We start from the raw sequence: 25,562 nt of genomic DNA, 5'->3' as shown, positions 1-25,562 counted from the left end.
GGGCCACGGTTTGGATGCTGGGAAACAAGTCTGGATTCTCTGCAAGAGCAATACATGCTCCTAACCCTGGGCCACCCCTCTAGCTCCAAACTCTCTCCTCATACAAGGAGTATTTCATGTTATAATAATGCTTAATATTTCCTGTCTTGCAAAACCCTTAGAAAACACAAATTTGTATCAATTGACGCTTGCTCCACATTCCTTTTCATTTTTCCTTTCAGAAGTTTACATGTCATTTGTTTCAGTTAATTTTTTCTGGTGTTGGGGATTGAACCTGTGGGTTCATGCATGCTAGACATGCACTCTCCCACTGAGCTACATCTGCAGCCTTGAAGTAAATTTTTTGAGACAAGGTCTCACTATGTGACCCTGGCCTGAATTTCAAACAATAATCAAAATATTTCTCTAAAGAAAAATATGGGTAGAAGATGCAGATAAAAATTTACAACGTCTTTCCAAGGTTGTTGATTCAGCCATGGGACTTCGAGGATTGGCACCATGAGCTGTGTGCTATTTGTTAGACAGCACCTAAAGGCTACTGCACCTTTGATTCCAGGGGGTATTTTGGCCTATGATTGACAACCAGAAATAACTAAAAGAGGATTATCTAAAGTGTGTAGTCATATTTATTCCCTGAAAGCTGTCATCAAAGAGTCCTGTTGAACCTAGAATGTGTGAGTGTTTGCTGAATGTTAAAATACTGAATACAGCACATTAACTATCTTTGATGGATATGTTGGTGGTCATTAAGGCACAAAATCTCCATGAAGGACTTACTGTTGGGAGTAATGTATGTTGCTGTATCTTGTTACTCGACGTTGAGATGACATTGGGGAGTTGGAGCCTATGGTTTGGCTTATGTGAATGTCTGGGCTCACCATTTGTGTCACTTGAATTTCTGGTCCTACCAAAATACCCCCACTCATCATTGGTCCCATACAAGCATCAGCTATGTTACTGTTGCCCATGTCAGGCATCCCAGGGCTAGCCACCACTCTCTCAGCATAGTATACATTGTGTGTGTTGGCTATCTCAGCAGGCACACAGATGTTTCCTTGAACGTCATAGACAGGTGCCATTACGGTTTCGGTCACGACTACATTGGACGGGAGCTGAGAATCAAAAACAATCGTCGTGGGTTGTACACATGGGTCAGCAGTGGTGTAGGTCTCGGTCACTATGATGTCCCCGTGAATCATGGGTTCAGAGGCTGCTTCCATTTCTGCTTGGAATTCAGCCTCTGAGAGAGTCATTCCTGAAGATTCATTGACAAAGTAATTAGGCCCAAGCAAGGGGAGATCAGTACTGATGGGTATACAGGCCTGGTGTGAAGGGAATGGCTCAATTTCTGTGTCCAAGCAGATTTCAGCTAGAGTCCTGAATTTTGGATCTAAAGTCTCCATGTAGCTTTCATCTAAGTCATCCACAATCCAACTGCAGCAGCCAATGGAGCCCACGGGAGACCCAACTCCTTCGTGATCATAAATGAGCAGGCAGTCGTTGGCTGGTCGGCCTTCGTCTTCATCTGCATATGCATATGCTTTCTAAGTTGGGAGGAAAGATAGGAAATTAGAGGTTTCTTTTCCTTCACAACAAGCAATGAACAATAACAGCAATGCTCCAGAGATTTCTCACTTAAAGACTTTGTGGACTAAATTGAGAAATGAAACAATACTAAATTATTGTGTTTTAAAATGGAGATCATTATGTGTGTTAATGGGGCATAGGATTTGAGGAATATGTGTGAATCTCTCTAATTGAAAAACTAATAAATGATGTGCTTTGAATCAGATAATATATAAATCTTTTGGATTTATAGTTCTTTGTTTCTGAGGTGACAGAGAAATAAAATGTGTTTATGTTCCAAATATTTATTTCTAAATGTTTTTATACTTATACATTTATTTATTTACATGCATGTGTGTGGGTATGTGAAATTCATATGGAGGTCAGAGGTCACGGGACAACATTTAGGTTGGTTCTTTCCTACTGACATGCAGATCCTGGGGATCGAACTTAGGTTGTCCAGTTTGGCATCACACACCCTTACATGCTGGGTCATTTTGCTGGTCTCCAAATGTTTATGTAAAGAGAGACATTAGGTGAATTTGGGACAAAGCCATATACAAAGATAGAAATCTCTCTAAGTGTCAGAGACTTTCCTCAGAATGTTCTGGAAGTTCTATGTGGCTTAAAACACTCAAAGATGGTATCAGGTCATCTGAGAAATGACCCCTGTGGCATTTTTCAAATTACTATCATTGAGACAGTCCCACTGTGCTGCTCAGACTGGCTTCAACTCACCCTTCTCCTGCCTCAAACTCCTGAGGGTGGGATTATAGGAATGTATCACCATGCTTTGCTTCAAATGATCTTTTAAAAAGGACTTTTAAGACTTTCATCTATTAGCAGAAGCCTAACAGATAAAGGAGACGGGGTGTGGACCAATTGTTCAGAACAGTGGGTGGAAGTAGACACAAATCGGCTTCCCCTGCCTGTTTCGGCCCCTAAAGGATTCCATTCAATCTTTTCTCCCCCTCCAATCTCAAACTCAACATATTTTCTCTTTTAAAGTTATTTTTATTGTTTGATAATTTCATACATGCATGCAATGTGTTTTGATCAAATCTCTCATTCTCTTCTCTCCAATTCCTCTTCCTCCTCCCTCCTCCATCACTATTCTCTCTCAACCTCCTGTTTTCTTTGTAAAAACGTAGAGTCCTTGCTGTGGCACCATCTCCTGGAGTAAGATCCCCCTCTCTGGGGCTGCATCTCTAAAGAAAACTGGTGGCGCACCCCTTTAATCCCAGCACTCGGGAGGCAGAGCCAGGTGGATCTCTGTGAGTTCGAGGCCAGCCTGGGCTACCAAGTGAACTCCAGGAAAAGGCGCAAAGCTACACAGAGAAACCCTGTCTCGAAAAACAAAGCAAAACAAAACAAAACAAAAATAAAATAAAATAAAATAAAAATTAGAAAACTGACTCCCTCCCCTAGCGGCCATCACTTGCCTGTAGCTCCTCAGCTAAGGGTGAGACTTCATAACTCCCTGCCCCATCCATGCTTCTGTTTGGCTCAATGTTTCTTTTGAGGCAGGGCCTTTTTATGTTATCCAGGTTGGCTTCAAACTCTCTTACACATGTGGGATTACAGATGTGTGCCACCATATGTGGCTTCCCATGGGATCCTAAGAGACTGCAGGATGTCACCGGATATAGTCTGACCTCTTTTTATATTATAAAATAACTAAATATGGCAGAGAGAAAGAGAGACAGAGACAGTGAGAGAGACAGAGACACAGAGTTACAGAGACACAGAGACAGAGACACAGAGTTGCAGAGAGACAGAGAGACAGACAGAGATGAGATGCATGATCAAGTCCCAAATAGCTAAAGAATAAAATCTCAAAGTCAATCACATCTTTCACACAACACTGCTTCTCATGTGCTGTGTGTCGGACTGACTCTGCATTCCTCCACTAGAAATGAGAGATTGTACATCATAACCCCTTAACAGCCCCAACTTGCATGGAACACTAGTTAGTGGCCGGAGTGGAAGGTCCTTAATATATAGTTATGATTTCCTGAGTGACTTAAAATATTTCTGGGACACATGTAATTTGAGCCTACTTGTTGACTAAACTGATTAGCAACGTTGATCCACTATTTAATAGTTAATATTATTCACATACAGTATAAGTTTTGCAATACTATTTAACTACTAAATGTTTTGCTTATTTTTTATACTTTCATACATGTGTACAATGTATTGTGATTATGGCTGTCCTCATTACTATCTCTTATCCCCTCCCACTGCCTCTGAACCTCATTTTCTTCCTGACTAGTCTCCTTGCTGCTTTCATGGCTTTTAATGGTTTTCATATACTGAGTTGGGGTTGCTTGTATAAGCACAGGTAACAGGAGTATTTGCGGGAGCATGGACTACTCACTTGTGAGCACATACGTGAGGAAATGTCCATTTCCTCCTTCTGCCACTAACTGCCAATGGATCTTTATGTAGGGGTGGGGCCTCGGGGTACCTCCTTGTCCATGATGGAATGCTGAAGAGTCTGGTCCTGTGCACAGCAGCACAGGTGCTTCATGTAGTTTAAACCACAGCATGCTCAGACTTTTTCCATCAAAGAGCAATGGTGAAATTCATGCATTAGCATTTGAGTAATAAGCTGGTCTAATGGAGATAGATAAAAATGTATTGCTTGTTAAACAAAGTAAACTTTCCCAATATCAGAAATTATCTACTCTTTTAAATTTTTTTTCTGATTTTTTTATGTTATGGGCATTTTGTCTGCATGTATATCTGTGTACCATATGTATGCCTGGTGCCAGAAGAGGGTGTTGGATCCTCTGGTACTGATGTTATAGATGGTTGTGAGCCACCATGGGGGTGCTGGGAATTGAACTCAGATTCTCTGGAAGATCAGCTAATGCTCTTAACTGCTGATCTATCTCCCTAGCCCAACCTTATTTACTGTTTATGGCGCCCTATTAGAACAACTCAGTATCTTGGAGCATTTCTTTGGCATTCTGACAGAACCCTGACACTTTTTTCTTAGGGATACAAAAGGAGGATCCTAGACTGAGAAGAGGAGCCCTAAGCTCTTCTCTGTCACCAAGCTGAGATAATGCATAATCAAGTTTTAAATCCCTTTGTTCCCCTTCCTACCACAATAACAATGTTAATAATGAGAATGGTAATAGTAACTATTATTATTATTGCTATTATTTTAATATTCTTCTCATCATCACCATTATTCTGAGACAGGTTCTCGTCTATCCCAGGCTGGCTTGGAACTTCATAGCTGAGAATGACCTTACACTTCTGATCCTCCTACCTCCACCTCCTGAATGTTAGGATTACAGATGTGCACCACAGAGTCTGGTTTGTGATGGGGACTGAACCCGGGGTCTTGTGTATGGTAGAGTATCTGTCTAGCATACTCTACCAACTAAGCTGCACCACTGCCCTGTCCTTCCTTCCCTGAATTGGATCCACCTGGAGAACAAGAAGGGCACCGTGAATGCAGTTTTGATGTTCTCTCTCGGATCCTTTTGCTCTGTTGTTGCTATGGCAATAAAAGGGAGTAATCAAAAGGAAACAAAAGGGAAGATGTTAAGGAAAAGGAAGCAAGGGATGATGGGAATGCTGGCATTTTCACAATAGTTAGATGTTAAACACTGTTGCAAATTGGCTTAGGTCTTTTAAGAATTGGAAAAAATTTTAATTCAAGATTGGGAAAGGGTTAAAAAGGAACTGAACATATTTCTACTCCTATGGTGACACATTTCAAGTCTTACCTCAGAGAAGTAGCTGTCCAGGAAGGCCATGTTCATGCCGGTGTCTTGGTATTCCCGAAGCGTCCCTATGGTTGAGCTTCTCTTCCTCAGGGTCCCTGCTGCTCCTCCAGCCACCAGGCCTGCTGTTGTCCCCGCATTTGTATTGAGCTCCACTCCTGACACACCCCCTTCGACTGTTCCTCCACCAGCATAAGTATTGGTGTAGATTTCTGGAAAGACAGGGTGTTTCCATGATGGTGCCCAAGTTGCCTGGACGGCTTATGCTCACAGAACACTGTCAGCCCCTCCCCCCATATAGCACAGAACTGGTTCTAGAAAGATAGGCAACGCATGATCAGAATTTTCAGACTTGACCAAAGGAAGTGATACTGAGAGAGACAGCTATGGGGCATGGCCCATTCTCATGCACACAACCTTTCCTGGATATTTAAAGATACAGAAGGTAGAGCCGGTGCGGGGTCTGCATAGGCACAGCAATCCCTATGTCCCAGCCCACTTAAGAGGGCACAACCTATGGTGCTAAAGCAAGGACCAGGCTGCTCCCAGAAGCCAAATCTTCAGTTCTCATTTGCATGTGCACTGGAGAGCTGGCTCACTTGAAAACAACGCATAATTCTTTGCATGGAAGTACCAGGTTTTGGGTACTAAGGAATCATCACTGAAAAATCTCATGTCTTCTCTAGAACTGGACAGCTCCTGCTGGGTTCAGTCATTCCCAGTTGCGAAGTACTTCTAAGTATTTTGTGCTGTATGGGATGTATAAGACACTGGTGTGGGCCAAGCACACATGAATTTAAAGAGTGTTCTTCAGCTTATTGTTCAAAGAACACATACATTTGCTGTTTCTCTTTTCTTCCCTTTTCGTTAAATAACTTTTATTATAGGTAATCATTACAATAACCTGCCACATTCCAGGCACTATTCTAATTCTAATTATATACATTGTAGCACACAGGAAAATGTATACATATGTATATACATCATACCTAACACCTGTATGCTTATATATTTTATATAATATATATGTGGTTTTAAAAAGATCTTTAAATCAATGCTTCATAAAGAATTTAAAAAATCTTGTTATATATAGAATTATAATTACAACATCAATTGCTATATAACTTTCATTTCAAGGAGGAGGATGTATGTCCAGAGAGGCTGGGTCTTGTGGCAGAGCTAGGAGCTAAGTTTCAATGATGGTTTCAGACTTTGCCTATTAAATGGTAGCATTATGCTTTGCTTAACTATAACTTCAGATTAAAATCAATTGAGCAGCCACCTCAGATATTCACTTACCCTCGGAATGAGACTCACATGCATGCTAATATATAAGGACTTTCCCTTGAGACTGGTTTGACAGAATAATTTTGTAAATCTTAGAAAGGAAAACAGAATTGGTGTCAACTGACCAGAGGAGTCAATGCGGTCTTGGGTATTAGACGCCGTCATGGGTACGCATATGTTTGACACATCCTGAAAGAAAAACAGATTCTAAAATAAATATTTCATATTCTTCACTTGAAAGCTGAGACGTTGCCTTGGCCTGGAATTGTCCAGGCAGGTTGAATTCCCGCTGACACCCTGCACTCTGTGGGAAGTGGCAGCCCACTCACCCTGTCTTCAGGATGGGCTCCTTCTATTCTCCAGGGCTGCATCACTCCTTCGCCTCCCTCGGGCACAGGGGCAAATCTTGTCCCCAGGCCTTCTGGCTGTCTTCGCTTGCAACAGCAAATGAGCAGTAAAAGAGGTGATACTGGCCAAGAAAATGACGAGAGTTAACCTCCACTGCCCTGTCAGGGAGTCACTTTTTTGTGGTCCCATAACTGGAACCAGGGTAAATTCAAAGGTGACAATGTGTCAGATACTTCCTCATCAGAGAATCAAGTATCAGATGTGACTGTCCATGTTTATAAATACACCATCGAATCACTGAATCACATGGGACCTGAGAGCCAGAAGCAGAAAGGGTGTGGGGCTCTGCAGTCCAGACTTCACTAAATGATTTGAAAGGAAGGACCAATTCTCCCTGGAGTCCAGGATTTCTGAGCCAACTGGTGACATATTCAGGATTCAGACTCAGTTCTCTGACTTCTAGTCTCCCATATACATGCATGAAAATCTGTACATATCTATGGATACTATGCACCTACTCACTGGGTATACACATGGATGGTCCTCAACTTATGACAGTTTCCCACAAGACATCTCAACTCTAGGAGGTTTCAGGAATTACATATACCCAATGGAAGCTGCATCTTGAAATTTGAATTTTGACCTTTCCCCAGGATATGTAGCCTGATGAAATCGTTGTTGATAGTGGGTTTTAAAGCCTAGTTTGTGAGGGCTTAAGGTTCCATCTTGGGTTATGAGTCAGACATGAATCCTTGCAAAGATCTTTCAGAAATTCGTGTGTGTGTGTGTGTGTGTGTGTGTGTGTGTGTGTGTATGTGTGTGTTTTTGAGAACTACTGATTTTGAAGTTGTTTATTATGACTGCTAAGATGCCATAGGTCAGGTGAGATGCCTTAGGTCAGGTAAGACACCTTTAGTCAGGTTCTGGGACATTACCAAAGATATTTTGAGAATCATTCATGATTTTTGTAATCCTTGAAAATTCATAGATCATTTTAAGAAAATCGATCCAAACATCAGATGTTACTTTCTTATATTTCAAAATGAAAGCATTTTAGTTTGTGCTCATTCACAAACATATGTCAACAGCATACATAGTTCAGTGAGCTTAATCAGTGCTGGATTCCCCATGAAGTCTAAACACTTTAGTAGCAGTCTAAAATATGTGATTAAACTCTCTTTTGAAGACCTGCATCTTTAAAAACAAGGCACAGGGAAAGGTGAGCCTCCTTTTGAGAGTTTTGCTCAGTGGCTTCGCCATTCCTTGGACCAGGGTCTTAGGATAGAGTCTGAGGCTTCTTGAAGCCTCCCTGGACCCTGCACTATCAGAGGGAGCAGCTCACTCAAGGGCACAGTGATCACTGATCCCTCATTGCCCGTGACCAGAGCCTGGAACACTTAATGCTCCAGGTATATCACACAAGTGCCTCACGCTGGCCCTTGCTCCCTTTCTTCTTCTGTTTCCTCCATGTGCTAAGCCCTCCAGTGTTTTCCCCAATCTATTGTTTCTTGTTTCCTTGGTGCTGAAGACTGAACACAGGGTCTCACTAGTGGCTTGCTGTATGTATTCCATTGGGTTTCACCCCCAGCCCTTCTGTGTTTACTTGGAATGCTTCTTAGTCTTTGATTGCCTTTTAGATTTACTCATATGCATCACTGTTCGGAGAAATTCCTCAACTTTCAGGGCCCAGCTCAAATCTACTTCTGTAAAAATTTCCATAATTCCCATCTTTTGAGTTTCTTGTTCTTGCCTTTCTGCTTTGAAATATTTTGATGAGGTTTCTGTTATAGGATTTATTCTATATTCTTGCAGATTATACTTATTTACATATATTTTCAGTATTTAGGAAGATCACTAACCCTGGTCTTTGTAGTTATTGTTATCAAACAGGTATAAGCCCTTGTGAGCCCCAAGACAGCTGCAGATACCAGAGAGAAATGGCCAAGGAACTTAGCAGCCCCACGTGTCTGTAAAGAGACTGCTTTTAGTACTTACAGAGAAGTAGTAAGAGACCCAAGATAATCATGCCAATCCCTGCTGGTCCAAGTCTGACGTTTGACTGTCTGACTCCATCATCAGTGCCAGTCCCATATGTGTCCTCTGTTACCCAGATGGGGTCCCCACTGTAGATGCCTGTGGTGCTGGAGTACAAGCACATGTGATGGTCATCACAAAAACAGGCATCTAACAGAACAGTCTGTGGCAGTTCACACGCTCTGTTGTGACTGTCCGTCACGAGGATGGGGATTCGGTGAGTTCCTGGAGACAAAGTCTGTTCAGTCATAAGGATTGCAGAGGTTTCTGAAGAACAAGGAAGACACAGGAAACAGATTAAAACTCCTTGGGAGTCACCTTTTCTGATGCCCAAGGCAGACTCAGCCCCTCCCTCCAAGTTCTGTGTCTTTAAGTCCAGAGTTGAAGGCTGTCCATGTAGGTCAGGACCATGTCGCCTAAGTCACTCTCTCATCAGCGGTAGCCTGTACCGCCACGTCTGAGAGCACATACATTAGTAACATGTCCGGACCCTGGTCTGTCTGTCTCTTCAACTGTTTCTGTAATATTTGGCAATTCGGATGTTAATTTTTAACTTTATAAGTAAAAATGAACTCATAGCTCATTATAGAAACAATTTCATCAGTGAGGAGAAAGTGAGTGATTTTCTGCAGGACACGAGGATGTCAGAGACATTTGTGTGTTTGCCTGGAATTATTTAATGTAGGGAATTGTGACCTTTGGTGAGTTAGTCAAATAGTCTGTTTATTTCAAGTGATTAAACATTGATTTACTGCCTACTTGATGATGATTAATTAGCTGGCATTTACACACTATAGTTTATAACTGCAGTATTGAAGTATTGTTTTTTCCCGAGATTAATTTTCCCCAAAATGTGTAGTATACCTGAAAGTTTTTCTTTTAATGTGACTAAGTCATAGAAAAAGACAGAGAACTGTGTTTGACTAACCAACTAGCTATTTGATTAATGCTTTGCTCTGGAGTTTCAAGTGCAAGCAACTTCCATCCCACTTACCATTGATTGATCTGATATTCCATATGCTAGCTGTGTCTGATGTCTCGTCAACCACACAAAAGGTAAAGGGAGACCCGAAAGAATGATCACTGACGTAGATCCTGACAGACGAGGCATCCACACACACACTCCGTCTTTCAGCATAAATGACTGGACAGTAATCATTGGCATCAGGAACCTCAATGCATATGGTTCCGGTGGCTGTTCTCCCAGAGCCATCTGAAAAGGAGAGCATCATGGGAGTTAGGGTAAGCAATGTCAGGGAGAAGAGTTCAGTTCATGTCCCACAGGAAGTATGAACAGTGTGAGTGACGTGTGAGGTGGGACGCTTTATGCCTGCTTGAGTCTCTTCAGTCACTGTGGCTTCTCCAACATCCTTTCAGCCTTTCTTCTCATGTGTACTGTTCACCTCTGCAAAGATGTATTTTCTCTTCCTCTCACTCCATTCATCTCAACAGAGATGGAAATGGAAGATGACACGTCCTTCAAAGAACATCCATCCTTTGCTCTTCTCCTCCTGTCCTAATGAGGTGGACCCCACAGCTGTGGTCAGTCTCCCTACTCAGGGTCTGACTGGCTCTGTGCATGGAACAGTATTCAGAGCTATTATGGGTGGTGGTGGTAAATAATTGCTTGCATATGTTTCTTCTGTTTTCTTTGTTGGTGAGAATTTTAGTTTATTTCTCTCTATAATGACATTTCTAGGAATAAAACATCCATTTTCCCACTAGTCTACTTGAAAAAAGTATTGCTCAATGTAATTCACTAGAAAAACCCCCACAGTATTGACATTGGGTTCTGAATACAGACCACTTCCTTCTTTAAGCTGTGTTATAGTGAATAAAGTATTGCTTTCACACTGCAGGGAGCCTTACTTTTCTTATTTGAAAATTTAGATATTATCCTCTAGATGTTACCCTCTCTAGGTTAGCCAGGTAAATCATTGTATAAAATGTTAATGCACTAATCTTAAAGATAATATTCTATTACATTTGTTTATTTAGTTGTGTGTCAGGTCATCAGGCTTGGTGGCAAGCACCTTTACTCACCGGGCCATCTTGCCTGCCCCAAAGATGTTTTTGTATACTTAAGTGGTGAGAAACCAAGAGTCTGCCTTATCCCATGTGATTCTGTTCATGTACTTTATCCTCATGAGACTTGCTAGTCTCTATTTGCTTACTCTGTTTTTAGAGGCCCATTATAGTCTTCCACAGGTTGCTCTATTTGTCATTCTCTGGTCCTCTGGAGCCAACCGGTGGCCTTGTGACTTGTCAACCAGAGCTGAAGCTGTTGTTCACAAAGCTTGCTCTCCAGCACTGCTGCCTCCTTGCTTGCTGACTGTCTACACATCCTGGTGCAAAGATAACCTGCCAGATAATGATGCTTTGTACCTACATGGGTCCTGGGCTTAGGTAAGAAACTCCAGTCTTCTGGTGCATTTTGCTATCACCTTTTCTATTCATTCTTATGTCATAATTATCTTTTTTATTCTACTTATTGCAGATTATTTTCATGTGTAACCAAGGCATGATCAACATGGTTAGATTCTACAAAATCTTGACCTAAATAAGCAAGACAATGTTAGGTATATCAGTGATCTGACTGTTAAGAGCTATTCTTAGGATGAGACCAGAAGTGTGGCTCATTTCTTGGACTTCCTCATGCCTTTATTTTTGAGCTTGCCTTTGCTCATTCATCTTTCTCTCTGGATACCGTGAAGGACAGACACAGCTGTTCATTAACCCCTGTCTTCCCTTAGGCCTGCATTTGGGACATTTCCCTGTTTTCTTTCCTACTGACTTCACTTGGTTTGTCTCTGTAGCAGCTGGCTTTCTCAGCACTGTTCTGGAGAATCACTGATTATCGACAAATAAACAAATTCCTGTTGCTAGTCACCAAAAGGAATTTGTCATAGGTTTTCCTGTGCGAGAAGGGGCTGAATTGCAAATTAATTCCATGTAATTTTTGCATAAAAATTTTTGGCCAAAAGCATTTTACAGTGGACAGTGTGTCTACTTAAGTAACAGGCAGGTTTCTCATCATGACTCAGTTCAGGTGAATCTAAACTAAGTATACTCTCAAGCACACTGCCTCCCACCAAGGTGACCCTGTAATGAACTTCATGCACAGCTTGTACTCCTGACTGTCACAAAAGCATTCCTAGCATACTCCACAAGTGAGATTAGCCATACTCAAGCTCTGTGGTCATAAATAGAAACAAACTTTTATTTATACATATCTAACTTTTATGCTTTATACTATAAACCACACATGATTCTGTTTTGGAACTAAGTGAGATAAATTATGGCTTAAATATAAATTACGATTATGAGTGTAATTGATTTCTCTCCATATTTTATTTAGCTCCTAATCTAATGTGCTTAAAACTTTCGGTAAGCTTTACGATACCACAAACTAATAAATTTTGACTAACACAACTATCAACATTAGAATAGTTGTATTAATAGTTCATATAATAGTATGAATCATATTAAAGTTGAAAAGAAATTTCTTACCATCTATAGCCAGGATTTCTGCTGCATATATCCCGTCAGTAATATATTTTGACTTCGTGTCAAATTCCCTAGAAAACTGTATCTCACCAGTCCTTGAATCAACTTTTAACCAGCTGCCTGCATCATGCCCTATGATATACCTGTTTTTAAATAAACAAGTTCATCATTATGCTTCTGTGAAAGGTAGCACTTTTAAATCACACAAGATCTGCCATGCAATGAACCCACATTGTGTTATTGTGTTTGTTTGATTCATCATTGTCTTAAATTATAAAATGTACGTGTGTGTGTGTGTGTGTGTGTGTCAATCTCAGTGAGAATACCGTATTAAATATAGTGTGTTAGGTTGACAGCAAAATTTCATCATTCCTCTTCTAGATTTTCAGCTATATAGTAAAATGTATGAATATATCTCAGGCCCACTTATTAATTAATAATACTGAGTTATATCAAATATACTCTATCTAGTTTGAAAAACAAATACTATTTCTTTTCAGGCATGGCAGACTCTGCTTGCTGGCTGTAGGCTCGGGGCAGGCTGGTTTCAGAGTGTCTGTCTGCTCAGGTGTGTGTGGGAGTCCTTATCCACCTCTCTATCTGGGTCTTGTGATGGAGACTTGAGCTGAGTGGAAGAATATTTGGTTTTCTAGCATGTGAGACCACACACCCTCACTTCCTTCATCTGATCCTCTGTCATTTCCTTGTGTGAGCAGACTTCAGAAGTTTGCTGCAAGGCCAATTAGATTATTGAATTGTTATGTGCTCACTCTAAAAGCACTGAGGAGGAAGAGGAGGAGATAAAGATGAGAGGATGAAGAGAAGACCCACTTATGGTGACTTCTAGACTCTCTTGCACTTGTGTATGGTCTCTGTGTCCAGAGCCCTAATGTTCTCTTTTCCTGTTTGGCTCCTTTATGTTCACCACATTTCTGAAACACCCATGTTTCAGTTTCTTTAGTTTACTTTTTTCTTTTAGATTAAGAAGAGAGTTGAAACTCATCTCAAATTTGGCCACAGGTTTTATGGGAACAGGCAGTGACTCATGCTTTATGGTGTGTTACTGGCTACAATGTGACCTAGTCAGACTTAGTTCAGGGTAGTACAGCTGAGCTCAAAGGATCAAAGAGACTCTCATGGCAACATTGGGAGCTCTTTAATGTTGCAGTCATTCTCCAGACACACTTACTCTATAAGCAGCTAGAGTTCCCATTACCACTAAAATGTTCTTCGATTCCAAGAAAATGCCAAATGCTGTCATAGTCAGTCCCCTCAAACCAGCAACAAGAGAAAAACCTCCATCCCCCAAATACTACACAAATTTTATAGCACACACCACATGAATGAACAATGGCCATGCAAGCGTGAGAAAAGCACTTGTCATACCTGACATTGGTTGCAGGGTTTCCTGTGTCTGTATCGATGGCCGTGTATGTGCCAAGGACATAGTTCATTAAGGAGTCTCCCCTTACTCCTTCTCGTAGACTAAATGTCATGGAGCTTGGGCGGAAGGTGGGTCCTTCACGCACATTGACAACCTGGATTCTCACAGGGGTGGAGTGCATTTGGAACTGAGATGCCACTGAGTGGTGAAATTCTGCTTGATTCCTAACTCCAATGCTGAGGTGAATGTTGGGTATTTGTTCATAATCCAGCGCCTGAAATGATGGACAGAAACAAACAGGTTTGAGCTCGGGTTCTCTCTTTGGGAGGAGGATGTACATGTGGTGTACACAGACACATTTAAGTGTGTTTTCGTGGATGGAGTAGGTACACATGTATATGTGCACATGGAGACCTGAGTTGATGTTGGGTATCTTCCTCCGTGGCTACCCACCTTTTATATTGAGCCAGTCTTTCTCTGAACTTGAAACTTTTGGCTGGTCTGGCTAGCCAGCTTGCCTTGAGGACCCCCAGGCTCTGTTTCCTATGGTTTTTGGATTACAGACAGGCATCCATGTCCAAATGACCTGAGGATTTGAACTCCAGGCCTCTCGTGTGAACAGCAAGTACTTTCCCCATGGTGCTGTCTCCCTAGCCCAGTGACCCCTTAAGATAGAGTAAGAAACCTGGTAAAGAGGCTACACACCAGTCAAAGTCCTAGAACTATGCAATTCTGACTTTTAAATTGAAGTAATTTTAGTTATACAATGTGTTTTAAACATGTCATCACTTAAATCTTTTGCACATACATAGGTTAGTTAAGTTTATAGGCTCATTTGTTATTTGTTTATCTTTGTTTGTTATGGGTTAGGAATAGAACCCAGGGCCTTGAACATGCTAGATGGGTGTGCTACCACTGAGCTACATCTCCATCCCTAAGTCTGTGACTTAAAATTGAGATAATATTTTGGAATTTTCAACTCTTTACATAAACACCCTTAAAATGGAAAATGACACTACTTTTTATAAAAAATAAAAGTAAATCTGAATGGATCAAAATTCACCCAGAATTATTGACTGAGTAATTAGGTTTCAAACCTCTTTTGTAGAATCCACATCTGAGACTCTCTTTAAAGTAGTAATAACAGAATAAAGGAGACAATATGCATGATGTAAGTAAGCAAACATATGGTTATTATTTTACATGATGCAAACAATTCTAAAAAAAACCATGCTATTACCATCAGCCTGATGCTATAACCTAGTTGCACTGGTCTGGTGGACAAGATGTCTCCTTTCTTAGGCACACTCAAATAAGTAATGCCACCACACCCTGAGAAAAGTCACCTTTGAACTGAGTTTTCTGGATGAAAGGTGAATGCAGTCTTTTGATCCAGAGTGATTGATGTGGGAATATGAAAGGTTACAAGTGAAAAGCCCTTGTAGAAATAGGGTGTGCTGGGTAGTGTTTGTGAAGCGCTGTTGTGGCAGCTAAAATAAGCAACGTTGGCTCTTTCTTGAATGCTGGTTTACCATCTTGGGACTGGGATCCTACAGATCTGGTTGGATTCTGTCTATGTCATTTGCCACCCAGGACAACTGAGACACTTTGATCTTTGATTTTTGTTTTGATTTTTATAAAAAGGAATCACAAATTTTCTGTCCAGAAATTTTGTGTGGGTTAGATTATAGTATAACAGCAGGTGTAGAATATTGTAATGCGTAATAAAGACTAGTGTTTGCTCTTTTCATTATGACATCAGCAAGCCCCCTGAGAGGTTTCTCAGTTCCCTTGTTTGCTGCATGAAAACTTTTCAGACCAACCTGGATCAGAAGGACTTCACCCTTTCATATCTCAGCAGTATTTCATATTTACCCCACTCCCTGATTGAGTTTTACATCCCATGCTGGCCTCACTATTTGTTGTGCTACTGATGGACATGTGCTACTTTGAGGGGACTCTCTTACTGTCTCAATGAAATATTGAGTACCACGAGAATGAGGTAGCGTTATTTTTCTTGCTAATAAATATTGTGTTGCTAGTCTGGAAGACTCCTTCATCACAGTCCAGAAAACTCATGGATATGAAGACTATTTCAGGTGCTGAACTTTTTGAAGGCATAATCTTGGTCTAAGAATGACTTAGAGTTTCTTTGGAAGGGAACCTTAGGGACCCCATGTTTACCTTGACCACTTTCAAAATGCCTTCATTGGTTCGTGGATCTGTCTGGATTTCAAACCAGTTCCCATCATTGCCAGAGAGGATTGAATATTTGGCCAACCAGTTATCTGTGCCTTCTTCATCAAGATCGATGGCTTGTAATCGTATCAGTTCTGAGCTCAGACAATTTTCTTCAATACTTGCTGAGTACTAGAATAAAGAGGTCAAGTCTATGGCATGAATTTTTAAAGGAATAAAGAGACGTAGTATTATAGAATTATCTTTTAAAATACTATGCCAGTGATTTTTGTATCATATAATAAAATTCATTTCAAATTGTACATGTGAAATCAATATCCTATTGGAATTTCATTTTTTTCTTATTTACTTTTGACTTACTTTCCTCTTTTAAATAAGTAATTATACATTAAAAGAAAATCTGTTAATGACCAAATAGTAAACACATTGGACTTTGTGGGTCAGAAACTCTTCATTGGCATTCTTTATTCCTTCACTGTTCCAGCACAGTTTAAGACAGCATGGGGGATGAATGAAGAAGATACAGTTTTATAAAATGGGTTGCAAGCCATTCCTGGCCCTATTATTTGGGTTTTGTAATTTTTTTTTTTAGTCAAAGTCTCACACAGTCTAGGCTAGTCTTGAATTTTCTATGTAGCTGAGAATGACCTTGGTCCTGTGATCCTCTAGCTTTTGCCTATGGAGAGCTGGGATTACAGGCCTGCCCCACCACACTCATACTACGTGGTGTTTAGGGGTCAAACCCAGGGATCCATTCTGTCAAGTGGACTACATCCTTAGTCCTGATTTTGTGATACTTTAAGATAAATGTGAGAGTGGGAGTAAAGGATATTTGGGACTCATAATTAATTCAGCAAGTTGTAACGCCTGTACAAAAATACTGTTCTTGTTTTATTGCATCAACAAATTCCCCACATTTCTGTGAATAGAGCATGTGGAGTAGACTGTTTTTACAAAGGAGGTTTACTTGGAAGAGTGAGTCAAAGATACGTATACAGGGGCAGGAAAGGTGGCTCAGCGCGTAGAGCCACTTGCTGTCAAGACTATCAGTCAGAGTTTGAATTTTGGGACCCTTATGGTAGAAGGAGAGAGTCAACTCCTGAAAGCTGTCCTCTCTCCACATGTGCACCATGGCACCTGTGTGCTGACACATAACACACACACACACACACACACACACACACACACACACACACACACAAAGTAAATAAAATGTAAATAAAAATAAAAATAAAAATATATAGGAGTGTTACTATACATAAGAAATGCTAAGGTTTATGTGAGAAAGCCGAGTCCTTCCACACTGTAACAGCCAGGCTTCTGAATAAGCATGAAAACAAACTAATTACTGACAAGTTATTAATTTAATAACTTACTGAAGTTTTCTCTAGGATGGGGAAATTATCATTGACATCCAAAATCTTGATTCTGCAGTCACATTCGGAGGACAGCCCATCTGTGGCTCCATCCCGATCTGAGCCTCTCACGAGTAGATTGTACATACTGTGTTGCTTAGTCAGAATGAAGGAGAATCATGAGGCTTAGGTCCTGTGACTCCAACACAACCCAAACCCAATGTTTTATTAAATTGATGAATAAAATGAAATATTTATCAGTGATCATTTAATTTTTATTAAAATTGATTCAAGTATTTTTTCATGCCTCTTGTGCATTGAACTAAGGACATGCACAAACCATTTTATCTTTGTTTTTCCAAAACCAAACCCTCTGTTACCACTCATTCACAGAAGGCGTTACCTCTCTGTCAAGGAAATTGGACATCGTGCGGACTTCTCCAGTGTACCTGTTCACCATGAACATGGGTGCACCAGCAGGCTCCTGGGAGATAATCTTGTAGGCGATTTTAGAATTCAAGTGATTGTCTTCATCTGCATCTGTGGCACTTAACTTTACCACAAGTGCATCTATAGGTAAAGGTGAAGGGAGAGAGTGGTTGGAATTCTACTAGAATCAATCCCTCAAGTCATTAGGTATAAAGAGGGGTAGGTCTTTCCTTGAGAGTATGTTACTGTAGCTTCGGCCAGGGAATCCCATCACCTACACCAATGGTTACAGACACAGCAGTAGTTCACACATCAAACTCTTGACTATTATTTCATTCTGTTAATGATAAGTTAGTAACAAACTAGTGGTCCTTAATACATGAAAAACTTTAGTAGACTATCATAAAGCCAAAGGAAGTAATTTTATCAGATTTGTTTTTACCATGGCCTTGTGAAATGTGAAATTATTTTATATTGCTTAATTAAGAAGTTGATAACTTAGTTAAATTCAACATTACACCCATTTATTGCTTGTGTGTGTGTGTGTGTGTGTGTGTGTGTGTGTGTGTGTGTGTGTGTTTGAGACAGGGTCTCTCTATAGAGCCCTGGTTGTCCTGGAACTCATATAGACCAGCCTGACTTTGAACTCACAGATGTGCCTGCCTTTGGCTCTTGAATGCTGGGATCAAAGGCATGTGTCCTGATACCTGGCAAATATGTATGTTGTTAAATGTCACTAATAACAGAATTATGGCTGTTTACACTAGAAGATAACTTATCAAAATAAAAACTATATAGTCAGAGAAATATAAGGCGTTCTTAATTATTCATGCAGAGAAAGAACAGGCCCTGTGGCCAATCCCCACTGTCATCATCTATCTACAGGGTTGATTTTTCCAGGACTGGCAGATATTTCGCTTCCCAGACCTCAAAGTGAAGACCCCACTGCAGAGAATCTTGGTGCCCTTGAAGAGAAAAGGCAGGGGCACCAGGACTTCAGGACTTGTGAAGGTGTAGCCTGGTCCTGTAGGTTATTATTTAGAAGCTGTGCTCACAGGAGGAGGAGGTGGTAGCTGCAGGGAGAGTGGTTGTGGCTTTCTCCTCTTGGTTCACCAAGGCGGCTCTGAGGAAGTCAGCAAGGAAGCCAAGGCCAGAGTCTCCCTGCACTCTCTGCCTCTTAGACAAAATCTTCTGCCTTTCCATGCTTCCTCAGTCTGCGTGTTCAAAACACCTGTGTTGATCTGCCTTTCTTCTCAAACTTGCTAAGATGGACTCTGACATGCATTTCGAGGTATAATGTGAGGTGCAGGATTGAAAGGCTGAGGAATACTGGTGGGGTGGGCAGAGGTGGAAGTAGTTAACGCGGGAGGAGAGAGAGGAAAGTAACAACAGCAGAGAAGAGTAGGAAGAAAAAAAAAGGAAGACAAAGAAAGTTAGGGGAGGCACGAGACTTGGAATTACACAGGATGGGGAAACATGGGAGAAAAGGCAGAAAGTAAGGAAGGGAGAGAGGGAGAGAGAACAGAACGTCACTTTCGACCTGAAGGCAGGAATGTTCTCTGTAGTGGCTCTGACTGACACAATGCCCCTGCACCACAGCTCACTAGTGTGGCTCAGCTGGGACCTCTCCAGCCACAGATCAGAATGGAGTCTGTTTTAGTTTCAGGTTTCTTCTGCTCACATTCAGACTAAGTCAACCCACCCTTTTCCAAGACTGACGCTGAGCCCTGGCTCATCTGCACGTGTGAGAATCATCTACAGAGAAGAGGATAGCGAGGATTTTAACCGTCCATGTTTGTATTTGAGTTGTGTTAGAATGTTTGGGGTTTATTGAAAATGGAGCTTGGCTTTTTCTGATATTTGAGTAAGCCAGCATTTCCATCTTCCAAAGCTTTTGAGTAGAGAAAGTGAACAGACATAACGCAGCAAAAGGGTGGTGGTCCACTCACTGGCGTCGCTGTTTTCTTCAATGTTGGCTGTGTACACATTCTGAGTGAAGACCGGGGGGTTATCGTTCACATCCATGACTTTGACTCTGAGCTCCAGAGGCCTCTCCAGGTCTTCCCCTCGTGAGTTCAGAGCACGGCAATGGATCTGTGCAAAGTCAGAGAAAAGCTGTCCTTCTCCACCAAGGCAAATCAAACAATGTGCTTGCAAATATATGAAGACACATGCCAAGAAATATCATTTTCCCCAAATTCAGACTATACTGGAGCCTAACCTTTGAACTTGTTCCTAAACAGATGTAACACATGGGACACCAGCTTGGCTCGCTCAGACTCTTCTCTTTCTTTCAAGACCCTCACTTGTTTCATTCTATTTTCTTTTTATCCACAGACTTGATTTACTTTCTTTTTTAAAAAAGGAGAAAAAAATAGCACAAACAAATAAAAGCTGCTGAGACTTACCAGGAACAGTGGAGTTATCTCTCTGTCCACCACTGAGGTGATGTTAATTTCCCCGGTCCGAGGGTTGATGGTGAACACTCCGTAAGGCGGCCGATCAATCCCCGCTCCAGAGATTCGGTATGTTATCCGCTGGCTCACTTCACAGTCTGATCTAATCTATAAGAGAAATGACTATGATTGGGACCTAATTTAGGCGCAGTGTCGTTTAGATGGAACATCATAACCGACTTTCTCCAAGCTCCATACTACGGAGAACATGATGACCTTAGCTCATAGGCTCATTACAGATTTATACCAGGGTGTGTGTATGTGTGCACAATTCTTACCTAATGAATATGTGCCTAAAGTACATGCATAGTTGATGTTTACTGTCAATGATTTGATTTTGTTTGCCTGGAGAGTCTGAGAAAAATAAGCAAATCTCTAGTGGTTTGGTTTTTTTCAATTTATATAATTTTTAAATAAGTATGTGTGTGTGTGTGTGTGTGTGTGTGTGTGTGTGTGTGTGTGTGTATGCACATGCAAGTGCAGATGCCTCTGGAGGCCATAGGCATCAGGCCTTCTTGGAGCTGGAACTAGAGGCAAGTGCAAGCTACCTGAAGTGGGTGCTGAGAACTGAATCCAGGTCCTCTGCATGCACACTATTAATCACCGAACCATCTCTCCAGCCTGCTTCCCCTGCTTTTATATTTGAAATAGGGTCTGATACAGCCTAGGTGAGCCTCAATCTTGTTGAGGATGACCTTGTATTCTGATCCTTCTGCCTTTACTCTCTCCAGAGCTGGAATCACAAGCATGAGGCAGGCACTGCTTTACCAGGTTTTATGTGGTTTTGGGGATGGAAACCCAGGAACTTATGCACGCTAGGCAAGCATGATACCAACTGATCCCCAGCACCTCTTTGATATGGTTTAAAAAAAATTTGGTTTACATGGGAGACCTGTCTGTATCTGAAGAGAAACAGTGGAAGAGGAAGGGATAGAGGGGAGGAGTGTGTGTGTGTGTGTGTGTGTGTGTGTGTGTGTGTGTGTAATTGGGAAGTGAGGAGGGAGGGGAAACTTCGGAAAATAAATAGAAAAAATTTGGTTTGTATTAGTATTACTCTGATTAGGTTTTAGTTTGAGACTTACAATGGTATATAAGTGAAGAACATCAGGGGAAAAGAGCGGTGTTTAGAGACAACAAAAATATCTATATAAATCTGCTGTGCTACGCTTATACCATAGATAGTATAGCTAATAATCTGCCATGAGGATTTTGCTTTCATAGTTTTATTTCCATTGATCATAAACTTAAACTGGTTACACTTTGGAATCTTACCTCTATACTGCAGATGAGAATATATGTTAAAATCCTAAAAATTTATTACTTAAACACCCGATTCAAGTCAGCTGGGGATACATCTTTGGTTCGCTTAGCTCTAAAGATCTTGTCTACATAGGAGGAAACCTAGGAATTTCCCCAAAGCAAAGAAAACTGAGTTTGTAATATAAGCTACACAACCACTCTGTAACTAGTGATGAGTTCAATGGAAAGAGTATCTGGACAGGTTTCCTCAGATCTGGACTTCTGTGAGAGAATGTCTCTCTCTCTTGACCACAGTGCAACACCCTTGCTGACACTTGTTCAGCCTAAAGCTGTAAAGAAGGGATTTGGTGGACCACCCTCCTTGACTTCAGTGAAGGTCCAGGGTCAAGATGCCCAGCAGGAAGAGGTCTCCAACTTTCACGGATTGAGAAAGTACATATTCTTCCTCTAGCCTTTCTTCCTTACTGCCAGCCTGTGCTTGTGGAGGCCTGTTGGGACTCTGGAGTTTCAAGGTGAGGGAGATGGCTCCCTGTGTAAATGCACTGCCTGCCAAGCTGATGACCTGAGTTTGATCCCCAAAATCCTCACTTGTTGTCCTTTGGCCCACTCTCTCTCTCTCTCTCTCTCTCTCTCTCTCTCTCTCTCTCTCTCTCTCTCTCTCAAAAGACTCTTAGTTTCAGGGCTTAGAGATTTGATTTAAATTTTCGGTGACTCCCTTACATTCTAAAACTAACCATTATGGAAAGTCCTTGACACTCGAGTCAGTCTCCCCCTGTTGTAAACTCGTGACATTTAGAGGGAACAGTGGTGAGAATGCAGCTGGTGGAGTCTCTCCACTCGGTGGAGATGCAGGTCCAACTTCCAGACTGGCTTACCATGGACCTTCTGTTGTGGATCAGTCCCCAGCTTGGGATATTTAATAGTGTTCTAGGGTTGGGAATATGTCCCAGTCAGTAAAGTGTTTGCCTTGTAAGCATGAGGACCAGTGTTTGATCCCCAGAACCTACATTTAAAAAGTGTGGGCATACTGGCATAGTGCACAGCAAGAGGAGACAGGTAGATCCCTGAGGTTCACTGGCCACCCAGCCTAGCCTAATTGGTGAGCTCCAGGTCATTGAGAACAAGCTGAACATCACCAAGAAAGTCATCCAATGGCTTCATAGACATATTCACACATCTGCATGTCTACCCATACACATGAGTGCATCTGCATATGTACTGCATTACACACACATTAGAAAAATAATGTCTGAGCAATATAAGCCAATGACAGCCTGCCATTCCTTTAAATCTCCTTGGGCGGCAGAGGCTGCAAATCCTTGAAATATTCCAGAGCTTCCCAACTACAAATGCTTCCTTGTTAGGAGGCCTTGGTGGCTGGTAAGAGGTTGCAGTCTATCATGGTCTGGAAGCTTTTTCCAAAGCCTGGGGACATGGGGACTCTTCCTGCTCTCTACCTGCCCTTATCTGGAGAAGTCCCTGAGCTCGGAGGAATGACTGTATATGAAAGCTGTCTCTAAGCCTAGATGCCTGAATTATCTCTAGGGTGACCCTTGGTACAGTTTCCTGCTGGAAGCCTCCCCTGCTGCACATGCTAAACCTGTGCTAGGAGCTCTGCTTAGAGGACCTCGTTTCCTTCCGATAGCAGCTTGCCACAATCCTGCATTCCCTATACTCTGGATTAAAGTTGAGCAGATTCACCCTAGGAGAGCCGTTTCCATCGTACCCACAGCTGTCCAAATCCTGTTCCCCACTTCGGCTCCCTCCACCCTAGTGGACCAGTGCAGCCACCAATCCAGAGGAAGTCGAGCCACACTTCCTCAATGGGCTCAGGCTACCCCCGCTGGCTCCATACTCACTCTGGCAATGGGATTCCTCTTGGAATTGTCCTCTCCTTCCCGACAGGCAGCAGCAAACTTGATCCACTCCCGCTTTTGTCTTCTGACAGTCTGCCAGGTTGTGTTGCCATTTTCAACATCTAGTTCCTTTACCTAAGGCACAAACGACCCATGTTTCTCATAGTGTTAGGGTACCTTGTACTCAAACAATTTATTGACATTGTAGGATGTGTCCAAAGGAAATGATACATTGAGAAACAAAAAAATCCGTTCTCTAATTTATCATTCTGGACATACATAACCTTCCCACCCCTGTCAGTGCTGGATATGGAATGGTCTCACATCCCTAGAAAATCCAATGGGAACAGGTTTCATTAGCTGTACTTGGTGCCCTATAGCTGTCCTGTACCATGTGGTACAGATCTTCTTCAGCGCATCTTTCTCTCTAGGTAAAGACATTGCTTGCCCGTCCTTCCTGATCTCTGACTGCGCTTTCCCATCCACATCAATGCTCCTTGTGAACATGTCCACAAATGTACAAAATGAGGGAAGGAATTCTTCTCTCCTGCTGAAAAGTGGTTTACTGTAGTTGAGATTCATGTGTGTTATTGTAAATTACAATGTTTTCTGCATTCACAGTCCTGGTGACAATCCTGTGATTTCCTGATGTATATTTTATCTGTATCTTGCTGGACATTTGTCCTTCTGTGGGATTATGTTGCTGTTGTCCATAGATTGACCCAAGAATTTGATACTACCAAAGACTCCAGCAATTCTACTTCAATCATGAACATGTATGCATGTGTAAAGGAATTAAATGTGTATTTATTTCTAGAAGTCTTAATATCCTTATTGGATCATAGATGGTCATGTTTATTTATGGCTTTGAATCTGCTCTTGGACAAAGCAGATGCCCCACATGAATGGAGTTTATTATTTCAAGAACCAATGCGTTTATACCCTCCAGTTTGATCCCACTGTCTGAAATGTCCCATGTTTCTATTATTTGTCAATGGAGCTTAGAAACATGACTTTACTTTCTCCAGTGATTTGAGACAATAATGGTGAGGATTTCCTGACGGTGATGAATTCAGGAGGTACAGACCCTTAGACTTAATTCCATTCCACTCTGAATGGAAGTAGATTCTCTGCTGGTCTGTTTAGTTGTGATTTATGAATTTTTTGCTTTACAGCTTTCTTTCCTTTACAAAGCATCAGTGGTACTTTCTCAGTGACATTCTTTTCCCTCTTAAAGGGCTTCTCTGCTTCACTTGCTTTGCTGTAGGTTAAGCAATCTGTAAAGAAGCTACTGGCACAGTCTGATGAGTGGGGTTGTGAAGACCCCAGGCTCTGGAAACCATGCCTTACAAGCACAGAAATCAGGACCCGGGCCTTCCTAATGCTACTTCAGTTTGACCCAGGGCCTGTCTTTTACTGTCAAGATAGCTACAGTTTCTAATATTTTAATACATGATGCCTTTTAAAATCCAATTTGCTTTTCATTTAAGTACCTTACCTCAACGATAAATTCGCTGTTTATGCCTAGTACCACCTGTAATAGAAGGCAAAATATTAGCATACACTTGTATAATTCAAAGGAATCAGTATTATAAAATTATATTCTTTTATCATTTTAAAATAGATATACCGTTATTAATGTAAAAACAATTGGTAGTAGAAGATAAGCCACGCAGAGCTGCCTTTTTGTCCTTCAAATGCTTTTGAACTTTACAAGAGTACAAAAGTATGACAAGATAACTCCTGAGCTGAGGAGATGGCTCAGCAGGTAAAACGTTTTCTGTGCAAGGATGAGGCCTTGAGTTCAGAGTTCCCGCACTTCCTGTGAAAGCGAGGCTCAGCGGGGAAGATCTGTAACACTGACCCTAGGGAGGTAAAGTAGATTCCTGGGCTTGATGGTCAACAAATCTAGCCAAAAGGGAGAGCTCCAGGTTCCATGAGAGACTCTATTTTGAAACATAAGTATGTTGATTTCTGATCTCCATACATGCTTGCATGGGTGAATGCACTCTCTCTCTCTCTCTCTCTCTCTCTCTCTCTCTCTCTCTCTCTCTCTCTCTCACACACACACACACACACACACACACACACACACACACAAGCTCAAACACACATATCTCCAATATGATGAGTTTGGA

General features: G+C 41.5%; 1 protein-coding gene across 1 annotated transcript in view; it reads right to left on the bottom strand.

Annotated features, from left to right (window-relative positions):
• Positions 1-556: 556 nt before the first annotated feature.
• The window catches only part of Dsg4 (desmoglein 4), a 38,137-nt gene continuing 13,131 nt past the window's right edge, over positions 557-25,562 (bottom strand). The window contains exons 2-16 of the mRNA XM_036204914.1: positions 24,923-24,958; positions 23,428-23,559; positions 20,261-20,416; positions 19,802-19,946; positions 17,827-17,993; positions 17,445-17,579; positions 16,054-16,239; positions 13,872-14,143; positions 12,489-12,628; positions 9,973-10,191; positions 8,940-9,245; positions 6,926-7,065; positions 6,722-6,785; positions 5,313-5,521; positions 557-1,544 (exon numbers count right to left, since the gene is read on the bottom strand). Coding sequence (XP_036060807.1) covers positions 774-1,544; positions 5,313-5,521; positions 6,722-6,785; positions 6,926-7,065; positions 8,940-9,245; positions 9,973-10,191; positions 12,489-12,628; positions 13,872-14,143; positions 16,054-16,239; positions 17,445-17,579; positions 17,827-17,993; positions 19,802-19,946; positions 20,261-20,416; positions 23,428-23,559; positions 24,923-24,958 — 3,078 coding nt within the window. The 3' untranslated portion in view covers positions 557-773. The remainder of the gene's footprint in view (positions 1,545-5,312; positions 5,522-6,721; positions 6,786-6,925; positions 7,066-8,939; positions 9,246-9,972; positions 10,192-12,488; positions 12,629-13,871; positions 14,144-16,053; positions 16,240-17,444; positions 17,580-17,826; positions 17,994-19,801; positions 19,947-20,260; positions 20,417-23,427; positions 23,560-24,922; positions 24,959-25,562) is intronic.

Source organism: Onychomys torridus, chromosome 13 (genome assembly GCF_903995425.1).
Source record: "Onychomys torridus chromosome 13, mOncTor1.1, whole genome shotgun sequence".
Classification (NCBI taxonomy): Eukaryota; Metazoa; Chordata; class Mammalia; order Rodentia; family Cricetidae; genus Onychomys; species Onychomys torridus.
This window is presented reverse-complemented; position numbering and strand designations above follow the sequence as displayed.